The sequence below is a fragment of the Brienomyrus brachyistius genome, chromosome 2, assembly GCF_023856365.1.
Source record: "Brienomyrus brachyistius isolate T26 chromosome 2, BBRACH_0.4, whole genome shotgun sequence".
In the NCBI taxonomy this organism is placed as follows: domain Eukaryota; kingdom Metazoa; phylum Chordata; class Actinopteri; order Osteoglossiformes; family Mormyridae; genus Brienomyrus; species Brienomyrus brachyistius.
Window position 1 is genome coordinate 44,946,067 of NC_064534.1, and position 16,231 is coordinate 44,962,297.

Sequence of the window (16,231 nt, forward strand, 5' to 3'; positions counted from 1 at the left end):
TTCCTCATTTCAAAACATTTATTACTTGGGATAGAGGGGACATAATTAAACAAATAATAAAAAAACAGGCAGGGTAAAGCAAGCAGGGAGCCGACAGCTACTGTGCTGCAGGTCAGTCTGTCCATGGCCGGTCCCCCGGCACGTTACTTGGCCTTATCGATGAGGCTCTGCAGGGAGGTGGGGACCCAGGTCTTCTCCCCCTGCACAAACACCACACCGCGGTCAATGTAGATGACGATGCGGCCAAACGTGTACAGCTGCTTGCCTTCGTGCCGCTTGGCCACCAGTGGCATAAACACTATGTTGTTCTCCTCAGCCTTGGCCTGGACCAAATCCTTGAAGTTGGTGGGCAGGCCGGCTGCCCCGATGGCACGCTGGGCTACACTCTCCGCCTCGCGCCTCTCCTGCAGCGCCTCATACTGGAAGTCTTTCCGCCTCTCCGTATGCGTCAGGTAGGCAATGTTCTCCCGGGCACCTGGCTGGAGGTACCCACCTGTCACAAGGGGGTTAGGAGAGAAAAGAGTAGAAGGGAAATGGTCACTGACATGTGATACATGTGATACATCTGAGACTCCATCTGTTCAAGTGTCTAACATGATCGGCTGGATTCTTCAAGCAATGCTCAATAATAAGTAATGGTCACTACCTCCACTCGATCCATACACAGTTACTGAATATTAGATAATCATGTTCCTTATTTAGGAGATGCTGAAGCAGCATGATTTGCTCACCAGCAAACTACCCATGATCTCCCGATTCTACTCATTAGCTATTCATTTCATTTCTGAAACATTGGAGGGGGCCAGCAGTGCCAAAATGACTTTTTAAGTGGGACCCAGAAACAAGAAGCCCACCCCCGTTAACAGTCATCTCTTGCAATGTTGCTGCTACATGCTATGTTAAGCAATCTGGAGGTGCTTTGTGAGGAAGAGCTCTATGTACAAAATAAACTTAAGGGAAGAGAGGAGTAACTGATATCACCAGTTTGTCACTGGTGCACAGATGATTTGAGGCCACAGTGTGTCAATAACAAATGTACATGTTTTATAAAGGTAAGCAATGTGGTACCATTTTTAATAGGAATATGAGAGGATTCCTTGAACATGGGGACTGTGCTGACTGCATTTAAACTAGAGTGCATTTTGATTTCAGGTGACAGGGCAGGCTAATAGCTGACCTATTCCAGAGGATACGGCACGGTTCATGATGTCCAGTGCCTCATTGAACTTCTCCTTGACCAGCGGGTGGGCCAGCACAGCATCGGAGAACATGGACTTCCAGCCCAGGTACCACTTGGTGATCTCCTCGTAATTTGGGCTGTTGCTCAGCCAGGAGCACAGAACCTGATGAGGAACATGAATTGTATTGGTATGTATATCTATCTTCAAAAGGCACCTTTTAACTAAACGCTCATATGCTATCAAGGTCTACACACATCACTATATGGTTTACTCTTTGTATGACTGTTTTCTCTAGGTCCGGTTGTATATCTTGGTAAATAATGCATATATAGTATTTAATGTGCATAACAGCATGTTAATATTTTTCTTGAGATAATAAAGTGCCTTGGCCCACTCTGAAATGATGTTATTCTGGAAAGCATGAAGATAAATGACTGGTGAAACCTGATGTTATGCTACAGAGGCTGCGAGGTAACACTTCCTGTCTGGTGGGGTGTACTACAAAGCGAGTTTTACATACCAAGACAGAACTGCTAAATTTTTAGCAGTAGCAGTGGTTAACTTGGTAAGTTGACTAGAGGTTTCTTAATCAGTCTGCGCATGTTCACAAAAAAGGGGTGATGTTGGCAATACAAACTAAGAATGGAATGAGCCGCTCCTTGATTGGTGGGTAATACCCACTCAGAAAACTTTATCATAAGCATTCCTGCACCCCCAGCAAATTTGATGAGCCCCTGGCAAGCAGCTGCAAAGGGGCCCGCGCTGAACATCAGTATCAGGATACCGACAGGTATTATTTGGAATCAGATCGAAAAGAAATTCTGTGGCATCAGACAATCACTACTATTGAGTCAAAGGGCAGCTCTTACTTAGGCTACATTCATGGGGAAACAGTGGTTTGTATATATGTTTTTGTGAAGGGCAGGACTTATACATGTTTCAATCCAAAAGACTTACTCAAACATACTCTGAGCAGGTTAGGTGTGCAGCGTAAATTATTATGCCAATATACCCTGTTTAAAAATGAGATATAATTCATACTACCCAAAACCGGGAAGTCAGCCTCAAGAAACCTTGATAATCCCACTTTCTTTATAGTACACTCCTCTGACAGAAGACCTGGCAGCTTTTTAAACTGTTCTCAGACAAGTACTAAGTGGAATTAAAGAGGAAGAAGATGAAGACATGTCTGGCTATGGTTTGTGTACCGGTTAGGCAGATCACATCCTGCTACAGATACTGCTGATTAGCAGTTTATACTATATAAATTTACCAGTAATCAATCAGGATATAAAAGGTATTAACCAAAGCTAGGATACAAAAAATGTTAATCTGCACCACATAAATGTAATACAAATCTAACCAAATTAATTACATTCCTGCCTTAAGTCAGATTTAAACCCTCAGTTTGTCACTCATTTACTTGCAGCCACTTGGGGAAGAAGTTCTTGTCAAGAAGCCCCACGAGGCTGGAGAGCGAGAGCATGCCCTCCCAGTCCATGACCCAGTGAAAGGGATCCATGTGCTGCTGGTGCGGGTTCACCACCAGTTCGCCCAGACAGAGTGCTGCAGAGACAGGGCAGAGCACTTTCAGTAAGAGCAGCGAGAATGGCATACAGCAATATATCTGATAACTATAAATAACACCGCAGGGGCCAGAGACCAGATCATATTCTGTATATCAGTGTTCTCAACCTTTTTTGTAAAGCAAACCCATGCCAGCTCAGCCGCAACCCTGTATCAAGTAAGTTTAATAAATGTGTGCATATAATATTAATATTATATATGAATATATATAATATTAATATTAATTTATAGTTTGAATATATATAATATATAATTATATTATATTGAATAATCCCAGATAATCACCCTTTTATCTGATGTTCTTAATGCTCTTTGAACAGCAAAGCATATGTGCATGATGTGACTAGGCGGAAGTCACTGCACTCACCCAAGGATTAGCAAGAAAACAGAGTGGCAGTGCTAATATTCAGCTCGAATGCCGCAAAAACGCCTCTAAAATGGCAAAGACCTGTCGTGTGACTGATTGTACAAATAGATTGGGAAAAATACAGGGAAAAACATTTAGTCATCCTAAAACTGTGAATCATTTCAGATATTCAATAACAGAATCAATAGTACAGGTTAAGGTCAAATTAAAATTCCGTGTATATTGTCTTTTTTGGAGCAAGCAGTGAGCGATTTCATTGAAGCAGGGTGAAAATTGACTGAAGCAGCGAGAGATAATAAATGGAGAGTTCTGTAGGGTGGGAGTGGGAAGAGCGTACCGGTCCGTGTGCAATGAGCGGAACTTCTCATCGCTCCGCTCACATGTTCTGGTTCTGCTACACTTTCTAGCATACTCTCAACCATGGATTTGTTGTGCTTCGCACACCACTCAGTGTCATGGGGGGCGTGCCACACACTTTGAGAAACACTGTATTAAATTGTGAGCGCAATTTAGTTTAATAAAGAAATACTAAATCCAGTTAACGTAATCTCTAAAATGCACGTTAACTTATTTTGTGCTTTCAATTTAGTATTTGGAGCACTCATATAAATTTTAAATTTAGTTAATGTTTTGATTATTTGTGTTCTTGCAGAAAAAAAACATGACAACATTGCCAGATGTTAGAGTGAGCAAATACTCTGGGTTGTACAGAACTACATTTATTAGCTGAATTATTTGCAATATCATCAGGTAGTTTAAGAATTTGCCTTTTAATTTACATAGTGTTACATTATTGTTTTTTTGTGCAATACATTGCAACTCAAACACACAATGGGGTCAGCTGTCCCTGGGCCCTGGGACAAGGTGGGTTCAAACCTTTAAATAATTTGCTTGAATAATTGATCAAAAATACATATTTGCGCAAACTTTATATTAGTACTTGTAAATCACGTAAAAGCTTATTTTTTATTTTTCTAAATTTCCTTGACATTGTGGTCAAAATCACGTTTATTATTTATAAGTCGTCATAAGTCAGTTACTCAGACAGGGAGAGAAAAACGTAAAAGAGAACAATAGTGGTGACAATGGTGGGTTATTATTAATGAATATATTGGTTTGTCACAGGCAACACTGAAGTCTGGGCTTCGAGTGCAGAGTTCGGCTATTTATCTGGTCATCCTGGAGCACATTGTGTGTCTTAATTAGGTTCCCCAGATCTGCGCCTGTTCTTTCATACATCACCAATGACTTGGACTATGGTTAAATGATATTATTCAAGTGACTGAATTCACTCATGATAAATCTGGCATAGTGGGAAGGGGGTGGGCTGGGTATTGGTCCACAAAAAATTTAGATGTACAAAAATACCTCGGTATAAAGAATATATTATGATTAAAAACCTACCTTACACACTCTCCCCACTTCTCCAAAAAATGTGACAATTAAACACAATTCCCACAACTCTCACAAAGTTTGAAAAAGATCCGTGAAATGGTTTGGAGGTATCGTCTTAGCAAGCAAAGCATCACCATTGTTAAAACCATATATTTCCAGGGCTGTAACACCATAAAGGTAAAGGCCTTACCCAGCTTTGGCACGATGTTCTTGAGCATGAAGGCCTCCCAAGCCCCGGGGGTGAACACATCCCTCCAAGGCTGCAGGATGAGGCGAGCAGAGCCGTCGCTGGGGTGCCAGCGCTGCAGGGCATGGGCCAGCTTGCTGCGGATGGGGGGGTACAGCGGCTCGAGCCGGACCTGCAGCAGTGGCAGCCAGGGGTGTAGCCAGGAATGGATGGGCACCGTGTCTGTCAGGGGGTTCCAGGCTTCCACCTGCAGCAAATGCATCACTGTGAGCAGAGGACAGCATGGAGTACCCACAGTATGTGGAATGGAGGGCACGAAAACACGCAAAGTGCATGGTACACACACAGCGTGCAGTACACACCATAACACACACATCATATAACACAAAGAGCGCTCACCTCTCTCTGCAAACGCGGAAAGATGAGCTGCTCCAGTACATGGTCCAGGATCCAAAGCGGCAGCAGAGGCGACCAGCTCTCCACGCAGTCCACCATGGCGTCCACGATGCGCGGCTGCCAACTGGACACAGTGCTCCTCATCACAGGGACCCAGACCTCCCACAACAATCTGCCAGGGCGTGGAGGCACACACAGCATATAGTACACACACAGCATATAGTACACACACAGCATATAGTACACACACAGCATATAGTACACAAACAGAATATAGTACACACCATAACACACATCATATAACATAAAGACTATATAATGCACACAGCATATAACCTAAGATAGCAAAGCAGCAACTGGAGGATAGAGACTACTAAACACAAAGCCAGTAACTGCATGCATACCTGAATCCCTAAAAGGCTAAGTCTGCCTTCAGATGGTGACACGCTCTTGGGTTATAACGGAATACGTATTCTTTGTGGGCCATTCTGTACAGCATTTTCATTTTTGGAACATGCAAAGAAACACATGGATGCACTGACGTGGGTGGAACCTAATTCACAAGTAGAAAAACATTACGCCATTTGTGGCTTTGAGCTGATTATGGCTAATACTGGTTACAGGTCAGGTCAGGTTGGGGAGCACCCGCTGATGCAGCGCAATGCCACACCCACCACATGGTGAAACTCCTTGGGATCCTGGCTGGCAATCCCCTAGGCAGACACATGGTCCAGTCCCACACCCTGCAAATGGCCGGCCATCTGCCACAGCCAGTTGTTACATGGGCCTCCTCTTGGCCTGGTCCAGCCCCTCTGGTCCTCAGCAATGAGGATCCTGCAAGCCAGATCACCCAAAGGGAAATGTGCCACATAGCCGTAGTGCCATAACTAATGTTCCCTCACAATGCAGGTAATGTGTCTCATTCGGAACTCCTTTAGCAACTGCTTATTCGACACAAAGTCAAACCAGCATCACCCAAGGATTCTCCAAAGAAACACAGTACCGAAGGAGTCCAGTCTTCATCTCAGCTCACTGTATAGTGTCCATGTCTCACAGCCATACAGCAAGACAGGGAGAACGAGGACTCTAAAACACTTGGACCATCGTCATCTTGCAAAGACATCGGGAGCGCCACACACCTCTTTCCAGTGACCTCATGACCCCCCATGCTCTTCCAATCCATCTGCTGATTTCATAGGAAGAGTCACCAGAGACATGAATGTCGCTGCTGAGGTAAGTAAATCTCTCGATAAGGTTGACACTCGCCCTGCAGACCGACACACTACTGTAGTCATTAAATGCCTGGATCTTGGTCTTTATCCAGGACACCCCAATCCCAAACACTCCTTGCTCAGATTCCTCACTCACTCAGTCTCTCAAGAGCACGGATCAGAACCTCCATTGACTCCACAAAGATCACAGCATCGTTATCAAAGTCAAGATCAGTAAATCTTTCTTCACCAAGGGATGCCCCACAGCTGCTGGACCCCACAACCTTGCCCAACACCCAGTCCATATAAGCATTGAACAGAGTTGGAGCAAGAACACACTCCTGGCAAACCCCAGAATCAACTGGGAAGAATTTGGAGGTTCTCCCTCCACTTTGCACAGCACTCACAGTAGATGGACATCTTGCTGGGGAGACAAGATGTTCTACGCGCCTACCTGGCTGACTCAAACTGGGACCTAAGTGCCACCATGCAGCAGGCTACACCTCAGCACCACACCAGCCCTGATCCCCAGCTGAAACCATCGAAACCGGATGGCAGCCATAACTGGCAGGATACAGTCAGCCATAACTGGAAGTTTGGGAACATTTTGGTTTCCCAATAGATTACACCAGCACTGGAGAGAGTGGTTGATAAGACTGTGGTGTGGTATACCAAACTCCGATATGCTGCTGAAAACACATCCAAAATGCTAACACATTTGAGATGACATCATCCACATTGGGTGTACGACTGAATCAAGACATTCAAGGTGCTTTTGCCAGGAAATTCAGACTGGGATAAACTACAGTTGTAAGAGTGTTTAATCACTACAGGTATGTGACCAAACTCTGTAGTAGCGAACATGGGATTTAGGCAGGATTTAGCAGATTATGATTGTTATGAAGCAGTCTTGTCTGTGAATTTTCATATATAGTACATATTTATTTTTACAACATGCAAATGAGTGTCTCTGTTGTAATTCAGACACATCACCTTTGGTTTACAAGTTTTCCTAATTACAGTTTTAATATTAATTCCAAACCAATTTCAGTTTTCCCTGCTGTAACAAACGGTGCACCAAACCGTGAACCCAAAACTAAGGTTTGTACAGAAATGGGAATTTTATGGAGATGCACTGATCCAATATTCAGATCTGTATCAGCACCGATCCAGACCTATTCGAAGGATCAGGTATCAGCCATATGTGATCAATCAATGTGCGATAATTACTTATTTTGTTTTCAGCAGTTTATAAAAAGATGCCTGATTCTGCAACAATAGGTGGCGATATGGCTCCTTTCAGCTTGTTACCATTGGGCTTTTTCCGGTTGACCAATTACGCCACAAATATATATATATATATATATATATATATATATATATATATATATATATATATATATTATTTAAATTAATAGGTGCGTGGACAAACTAAGTGACACAAGCTTTAATCTGTATGGAAGAACACATACAACAAGATCAGGATAGTAAAACAAGAAATAAAGTATTCTGTATAATACACTATGATAGCACAGTACAGTCAAACCTCAGACTGTGAGTAACTTGGTCTGCGAGTGTTTTGCAAGAAGAGCAGAAATTTAAGAAATTTTAACTTGATAAACTACCAAGGTCTTGCAATACGAGTATTACGTATGCGCTTTGTCTGCTGGGCGTCACGTGATCTCAACTGAGCCTAGGATTCTTCTCTCTCTCTCGCTGTGGGATTGTGGGTAATCGTTTCCCATGGTAAGTCGAGTCATCCCAAGTTTGCCAGAATTTGTTCAGAAATTGGTTAAGATGGAATGACCCTAGGATTACATTATGGACATTGCACGAGCTCACAAGTCAGACACAGGGTAAATACCCTCAGCCAAAACATTCCATATTCACACATGGTAGCAGAATGTGACATAGGATTAGAGCTGAAATGATAACTCTATAACTTGATTCATAAAATTCCTCGAGGCAAATTCTCCGGCTCAGTTATTTGCCTTATAATCCACAAAGTGTTATGCACAGACTGTAGCAATGCATGGATGATACTAACTGAAACACCAATGTGTGTTGTTGTGTCTACATGCTGGACAAATGGAGGAAAACAAAAACAGAGATGAGTGAAAAGAAGAGACAAGTGGCAGAAAATGCCTAAAGTTTGGGAGAATTTCAACTACAATCATTATGATTACTCAATTGTCAAAATGCATCTATTTAAATTTTCCTAATTGATTACTCACCAACATGGCGGAAGGAAGATGGTACACAGAGATTCCAAACAAAGAGTGAAAACATCATTTGTGTGGAAGTGCTTCACATTAAGATTAATAAAAATGCAGTTATCTGTTAGTATTGCAAAGCAGAACTTAAATATCACCACAGCATAACTGCAATGCAAATACAGTAGATCTTAAAAGACGACATTTAGGTTTGACTGACTCACCCCATAATGAAGGTTAGCCATTGATATGTGCCATTTAGCCTCTCGGAGTAGCCTAGCCTGTTTTTATCATCACTTTGACTTAAATCATTTTGCAAAATAGCCCTGTCTCTTTGCCACATCATCTTACATAACACGGTGCATAATAACCATATAAAATTCATTTTTGTAAACATATTGTGTGCTTACAGTAAGGCTGAAAGATACTGGATAAAGTTCACTTTGCAGTATTTGCTTGTTAGACTTGTGGTGTTGTGAGTTACACAGCGCTGACTTACAAACATAAATACGTTCTACTCCGATCTTTTTTGAAAACTGTAAAATATATTACTAGCCTATTATTATGCCCTATTATTATTATTATTATTATTGTTAGGCAACAAGAAGTCAGTGCCATTCACCCTTTTTAAGACCTCGTCTTTGTTTTGGGACATTAAAAGCCTTTGAGACTGATGTGGCACTAAATGCTGGGGAATAGTTTTCTTGTTAATGAAGTCTGGCATCTTAAACAAGCGTCTGGAAATTGCTTGCAGCCTGTAGGCTACTCCGCAGCCGTCAATGTTTAAGCGAACTGCCGAAATCATAATGTTTATTTATATTTTTAGGAAGAATAATTAAATCGTAATTAAACCAAAGAAAAACACAGCCTTTCCAGAACTTTCTCTGTCAAAGCTCTTATCCCCTCCCCCCCCCCCCCATTTTTTTTCCTTCGGATCTGCATCAATTTCATTATTAACCTTTAGTGCACTCAGTTGACGGAAATCCATCATAGCGAAGGAAAACTTTAATCCATGTGCATGCAGAGCTCATGCATAATCAGCGGTGGTAAATTTGAATTTAAACTAGATAATGTTGAAAGGGAATCATTAAAATCACAAAGCTTGCCAAGTTTTGTTCCCTTTAACTAATGAAAATGTTTTTTGCGAAACTCCCAATTTGAACCCAGCAAACCGTCATAGTTCTTGTGATGTGACAATTGCATGTCATTAAATGCCAGGTTGATATTAACATCGGTGCAAGCCGTCACAGTGGCATAGTGGTTACACTGTTGCCGATCACCGCCGCTTTGTGTTTGTGGAGTCTGTATGTTCACCCTGTGTGTGTGTGTGGCTTTTTGGCAGATCCTCTGGTTTCCTTACACTGTCCAAAAACATGCAACTTAAGTGAATTACAGTGCCTAAATTGACTAAATGTGTGACTGAGTATGCACTCTACAATGGCAGGTTGGCTGCTACTTTGCACCATTTGCAATGTATATATTTTATAAACTGTGACTTGATGAAGTCACATTAAATCAGATTACTCAATCATTGATATAATCGATATTGACAGCCTTAATTTCAATTTGAGATTAAAAGAAAATATTGTAGAATATGGTGGTGCATTGGTTAGCACTGTTGCCTCACACCTCTGGGACCCGAGTTCAAGTCTCCACCTGGGTCACATGTGTGTGGAGTTTGCATGTTCTCCCCATGTCATCGTGGGTTTTCCTCCGGGTTCTCCGGTTTCCCCCCACAGTCCAAAAACATGCTGAGGTTAATAGGACTTGCTAAATTGCCCGTAGGTGTGCGTGTGAGAGTGAATGGTGTGTGAGTGTGCCCTGCGATGGGCTGGCCCCCCATCCTGGGTTGTTCCCTGCCTCGTGCCCATTGCTTCCGGGATAGGCTCCGGACCCCCCGCAACCCAGTAGGATAAGCGGTTTGGAAAATGGATGGATGGATTGTAGAATACAAACAGTGTTAAACCAAACTCGCATTATACGAGTATGACTTGAAACCCTCCCAAACTTTTGATATTTTTAAACTTTACAAGTGCACTTCCCAAACCATTAAGCCACCACTGCCTCCATAAACTGGGGAACCCAACTATGCTAGCAGCTCACGCCAACAGCTAACTGCCCTACCTAGAAATGGGAATAATGTGTATTGCCATTATTTAAAAAAAATATTTTGATAATGTGATTTTTGTACATACTGCTGTGTAGACAGTGAAGATATGCAATAAAATGAAGATTTTGGCATGTTTTAATCTGACTTTCTAAAAATGTTATAGGCTTTAACTGACCTGATTATAACCTGACCACAGACAATTTTCCCTAATCAGAAAGACTAAACAAACGTAATTAAATTCTCTCTTTTTCAGCAAACCACAATCTCTTATGGGCAACATTATGATTGCTCAGCCATGTTCACCTAAGCAGGCAAGGATTTTTACTGACAGCATTTTGAACACACTAATGTGGCATCTATGTGGTAACTTTTTATATTTCAAACTTTTCAGTAATCGTTCACCTTAGCAGTATAAACAAGTTAATGCACAGCAGCATGACATGAAAATCACTACTTGCCCATTCAAAGATCTGGTTGGCATAAGTTCTTTAATTTATTTTAACACTAACAAAATACATATTTAACCCAATTACTCAATTACTAATCGATAAAAATAAATCGATAGTGAACTGTAAACATAATCAACAGTTGCAACCCTACACAGAATAGCCTTTAAACACAGTAGTTCTAAGAAAGGCAGTAATAGCCCAGAGTCCATATAATATTCATTTTATACTAATCTGACATCACTAATTAAGCTCCAAAATGAAACGCAAAACATAAAAAGTGTAATATCACCACGGAGTTGACATTACTGACAGGACCATACTGACCTGTGATATGGGTCCATCTGTGAGCTATCAGGGGCATTGTGGTGAATCTGCCGGGACTCCAGAATGGCTCTCCACTGTCCCACCTCTTCCAGGCCATATGTGCTGTCCTGTGGAGAGAGTGAGTGTTACGTAGGAACGATGTACACGGCAGGTGTATCAAAGACGTCCAGTAGGGGCCGACAAATAACCTTCAGGGGATCCCAGCTGCGGAGCTTCTCCCTGAGCAGAGGGTGCACCACTGACACGGCGAGGTCCCCCAGACCCAGAATCTTATATTCCTGGTAGTACTCAGACTGCAGCGTCTCAAAGATACTGGCACATTCCTTCAGGGTGAGCGGGGAGCCCCCTTCACCATCAGAAGCCTCGAAACGCTCCACCAGGTCCAACACAGTTTCTAAGCGGCCCAGAGTCTTCTGCTCCTCAGCCAGCCGCTCTTGCAGGGCCGAGCTCTCGTGTGTCAGGGACACGACCACATCACGCTCGTGCTGCAGTCTCCGTGCGCTCTGTTATCATAGGTGAAAGGAGAGAGAGTGGACGAAGTGAGCGGTTGGAGGGGGAAGGGCTCCGAAACCAAACAAATGAATACATTATGAGCACATAATAATGAGGAACAAGAGGACTGTCTTATGAGGAGAGGTTAGCTGAGTTGAATCTGTTCAGCCTCGAGCAAAGAAGACTAAGGGCGGACATGATCCAGGTATATAAGATTCTAATAGGTCTGAATGCTGTTCAGCCAAATGGCTATTTCAATATTAGTTGAAACTCGTGGCCATAAGTGGAAAGTAGCAGGAGAACATTTTAAAACGAATTTGAGGAAACACTTCTTTACACAGTGTGTAGTTAGAGAATGAAATAGTCTTCCTACTTGTGTAGCACAAGCTAAAATCCTGGGTTCCTTTAAATCAGAGCTAGAAAAGATTTTAACAACTGAGCTATTAGTCAAGTTCTCCCCAAACGAGCTTGATGGGCCGAATGGCCTCCTCTCGTTTGTAAATTTCTTATGTTCTCATATTCTAATGTTCTTATGAATGTATTTAACCCTCTGGGGTCAACAGCATTTGCCATGAATTAAGTTTATGATATTGAATGAAATGTGTGACCATGCCCCACTCAGTGAAACTGTGTTCCCTACCACTAGACCCCAGAGGGTTAAGAACGTTTACTAAACCAAGCATAGTCGAGTAAATATATGAGGAAGCTGATGATAATAACCAATGCTTTATTGATCAACTTGGGGAATTGTCTTTACGCCTCCCATAATTTGCTCTTTGTAGAGTAAGCCGTCTGCGAAGGGCAGCCACCTATTGGGGCGCACAGGGAGCTGGGGGCTAAGGGCCGTGCTCAAGGACCCGTAGACGTGCTGATTAAAGGCACATAGGCTTAGCCCAATGAGCCACATGCTGCCCCCTGACAAAAGCTTAGATAGAAAAATCAGTAGAGTCAAAGCATCTTTACTGTCATTTTTGGGCAGTGATGGCTTAATGGTTAGGGAAGCGCACTTGTAATTGAAAGATTGCAGGGCACCACTGAAGTACCCTGAGCAAGGTACCGCCCCCAAGCACTGATCCCCGGGTGCTGAATTAGCTGCCCCCTGCTATGTCACATTGGCACATATGGGTTAAATGTAGAGGACATTTCGTTGCTGTGCAATGTGTGCTGTGGCGTGTCAACAATGACAATTAATCACTAAATTCTAAATTCTAGCTATATGATGCGTGGGTCCTATACAGTGATGAGATTCTTGTTGGTTATTACTATTCCTCTGTGCTACAAACAGAATATAAATAAGCAGGACACTGTCGTGTTTAAATGACGTAAATATTCATATTGTTCACATATGGGGCAACAGGAAAAACAAACAGGGACAAAGGGCTAATGCTAGGAAGCACAGATGAGTGGTAAACTGGGCTGGAACTACAGCAAACCTGCAGGATGTCCTGTTCTGTCAGGTCAATCAGCAGTTGAAGATTATGCTCCAGTTCGGGAAGTGCAAAGCTAGAGCCTTTCTGGTCCCGTGCTCCAATGCTCAGCGGGGTCTCCTCTGGCACACTGTGCTTCTGACTCATCTGCCTGTAGCTGTAATATACCTTCTGCTCCCGACCAGTCATGTCAATGACCTACAATGGAAATGCAGTGTGCACATTTATACAGAGACACTGGCACACACATTCCGTGCATCTGTACTCTAGCACATGGCCATTTCTGTAGAGAGAATGTCTGTTTTTTCCTGGAGAAACAATCTAGGAAATCCCTTTCAAATTAAAGAGAAAAAATCTGTGCGCAGACATTAACAGCGGAGTGTGTACGGACGCAGATGCCCACCTTGACCTGAGCCAGCTCTGCAGCAGGCGCACTCAGACTCTTCCCGGCCACCTTTCCCCGTGCTTTCAGCTCCTCCACGGTCTTGTAGGAGTACTTTGGCTTCTTCTTCCCTACACCTGGCTCTCGGCGCCACTGGCCCAGTTCCCGCTGAAATTCCTGTGTGATGGTTACATGACAAGATGGACAAACCACTTTTATGAAATGGTCCAAGCAACTGAACGTACTGCTTGTGTCATGGTGGCAGTACGGGAATATAAAACAGGGACATGTTCACTGGATAGTACTCACCTTCTCTTCTTCCTCCTCCGAGTCCACGACGGGGAAATCCTGCAGGGACTGCTGAGTCCTCTCATTTCCATAGGCTCCCACAGCACCTTTGCCCTTGCGCACTTTGGCCTCAATTGGATTCACAATACCTGAAGGACACCATTCAGAAGTGCTTTGCAACCCAACTAGACGGAGGCCACATTAATGATGCAGTATGATATGCCTGTAACCCATGAAAGCACAGATTCCCACGAGTCCTACCCTGGGAATTCTTGCCCAAGCCTTTTCCCGGCACATAACCCATTTTCTGCAGCAGTTTCTGCCCAATCCCACGAGTGTGCTTCTCCCACGTTCCTAGGTCATGTCCAGCCCGGATTCCACCAGCAAATGTCTTCTGGGAGCTCTTGAAGTTTCCACCCTAAAAAACATATCACATGAATAATTTAACCAGATTTGATTTCACTGATCCCAGAGGGAAATTCATGTGTATACAACCGTAAGTATGTAGACCACCGGCAAACATACATGCAGTGCAAAACAGACATGGTGCAAAGACAGTTCACAGAGTGCAAAGTAAAAACAAACAAAAGTAAACAATGCACAAACATAATCTTGAGAAAAAAAGTATTTATAAAATAAGAAAAAAAAAGTAGGGGGTTGCACCAGACTTTTTCCATTGCCAAGACGGTTTGCTTCATGATGGGGATGGGGAGTGGAATGTTGGCAGGAGGTGTTGTGGAGTCTGATGGCAGAAGGTAGAAAGGATCCCCAATAGCACACAGTGGTGGAATGAGTCAATTAAAATGTGCTCTCGGATAGCCCTCCCTTCAGAGGATGGGCATAATTGTTCATAATATTGTCCAACTTTGCTAACATCCTCGTCCTTATTATTGCCTCCAGTGGGTCCAGGGTCAGTCTGTGATGGAGCTGTTCTTCCTGATGAGTTTGTTCATGCATTTGACATCGCCTGCATTGATGGCACTTCCCCAGCAGGCATGACGTCAGAAGACCCGAACTTCCTCAGAAAGTAGAGTCTGCTCTGGCCTTTCTTGTACAGTGGCACTGTGTTGTCCACTCAGTTCAGTCTGCTATTCAGGTGAACCCCCAGGATCATGCAGCCCTGCACCACCTCTACTTCCTCCCTATGGATGGTGACTGGTCTCAGGGGCTTCCTGTTATACCGGAAGTACACCACTAGGTCCTCCTCCTTGCTAATGTTGAGCTGCAGGTTGTTCTCCCTGCACCACAGTACAACATCTTGGATGCACAGTCCCAGAGCCTCACAAACTGCCATATATTATTCAGGCAATGCAAGATCCTGACTGTCGAGGCATGAAGTTGCAATGTCCTGAGCTTGTTATCCAATCAGAGAGGCTGAATAATGTTAAAGGCAGTGGAGAAGTCAACATGATCCTGACTATGGTGCTGGCTTTATCAACGTGAGAGTTGGCTCTGTGAAACTAGTGGATTAGAGTGTCTACATCTGTATGCCTGGTAGACAAAAGGTAGGGTATCCAGCTCGTCTGTTACCAGTGGTCAAAGCTGCTTTGATACCATCCTCTTAAAGGCCTTCATGAAATGTGACGCAAGAGCAACTGGTCTGAAGTGCTTAAGGTAGGTGGTGCACCGTCAGGAATGAGGACCACAAAGGATGGCTTCCAGAGCTGGGGCACCTTCTGCAGAGCGGTTTTTTAATTAAGGCTGGAGAGGTCGCTCCGATACGCTCATACTATGGCTCTGAGGCATGCCCAATTCTACACAGAATTCATCTATACAATTATCAAGACTTTTAAACAAATTGGCATTCGCAAAGTATTAAACAAAGGAAACTGATAAGAAGTACACTTGTATGACATATCAAACGTATAGATGACACGAATGTAGAGCAAGAATAACAATGTGGTGAAACTAAAGTTTCACTTTGGAATCTAAAAAGACACCTTTCTTGGAAACATGAGAGTGTGCTACGTGAACACGCAAAGGCCAGAGCAAAATGTGAGCAAGTTTTATATGGTTGTAGCATATCAAGTCTATAAAGTAAATAAAAGTATAAAAGCCTGTAAAGTAAATATTGGTAATCAAATAAATTAGTTTTGTCGTTCAAAGTAGGTCTAATAGGATTTTTTTTAATTCACATAACGCTGTAAGTCAAATTTTATTTTATAGAGACGCAGCAGCAGCATCAACAGAAAAAAATGAGGACTTTTAAATGTGGATGCTTA

The 16,231-nt window shown here is 43.0% G+C and overlaps 1 protein-coding gene across 1 annotated transcript in view; it reads right to left on the reverse strand.

The window, feature by feature from the left end:
- tfip11 (tuftelin interacting protein 11) overlaps positions 1 to 16,231 on the reverse strand; it is a 23,406-nt gene continuing 7,175 nt past the window's right edge. The window contains exons 4-14 of the mRNA XM_048978503.1: positions 14,271 to 14,427; positions 14,031 to 14,158; positions 13,743 to 13,898; positions 13,346 to 13,537; positions 11,609 to 11,923; positions 11,421 to 11,527; positions 5,117 to 5,285; positions 4,721 to 4,964; positions 2,605 to 2,747; positions 1,178 to 1,343; positions 1 to 493 (exon numbers count right to left, since the gene is read on the reverse strand). Coding sequence (XP_048834460.1) covers positions 144 to 493; positions 1,178 to 1,343; positions 2,605 to 2,747; positions 4,721 to 4,964; positions 5,117 to 5,285; positions 11,421 to 11,527; positions 11,609 to 11,923; positions 13,346 to 13,537; positions 13,743 to 13,898; positions 14,031 to 14,158; positions 14,271 to 14,427 — 2,127 coding nt within the window. The 3' untranslated portion in view covers positions 1 to 143. The remainder of the gene's footprint in view (positions 494 to 1,177; positions 1,344 to 2,604; positions 2,748 to 4,720; positions 4,965 to 5,116; positions 5,286 to 11,420; positions 11,528 to 11,608; positions 11,924 to 13,345; positions 13,538 to 13,742; positions 13,899 to 14,030; positions 14,159 to 14,270; positions 14,428 to 16,231) is intronic.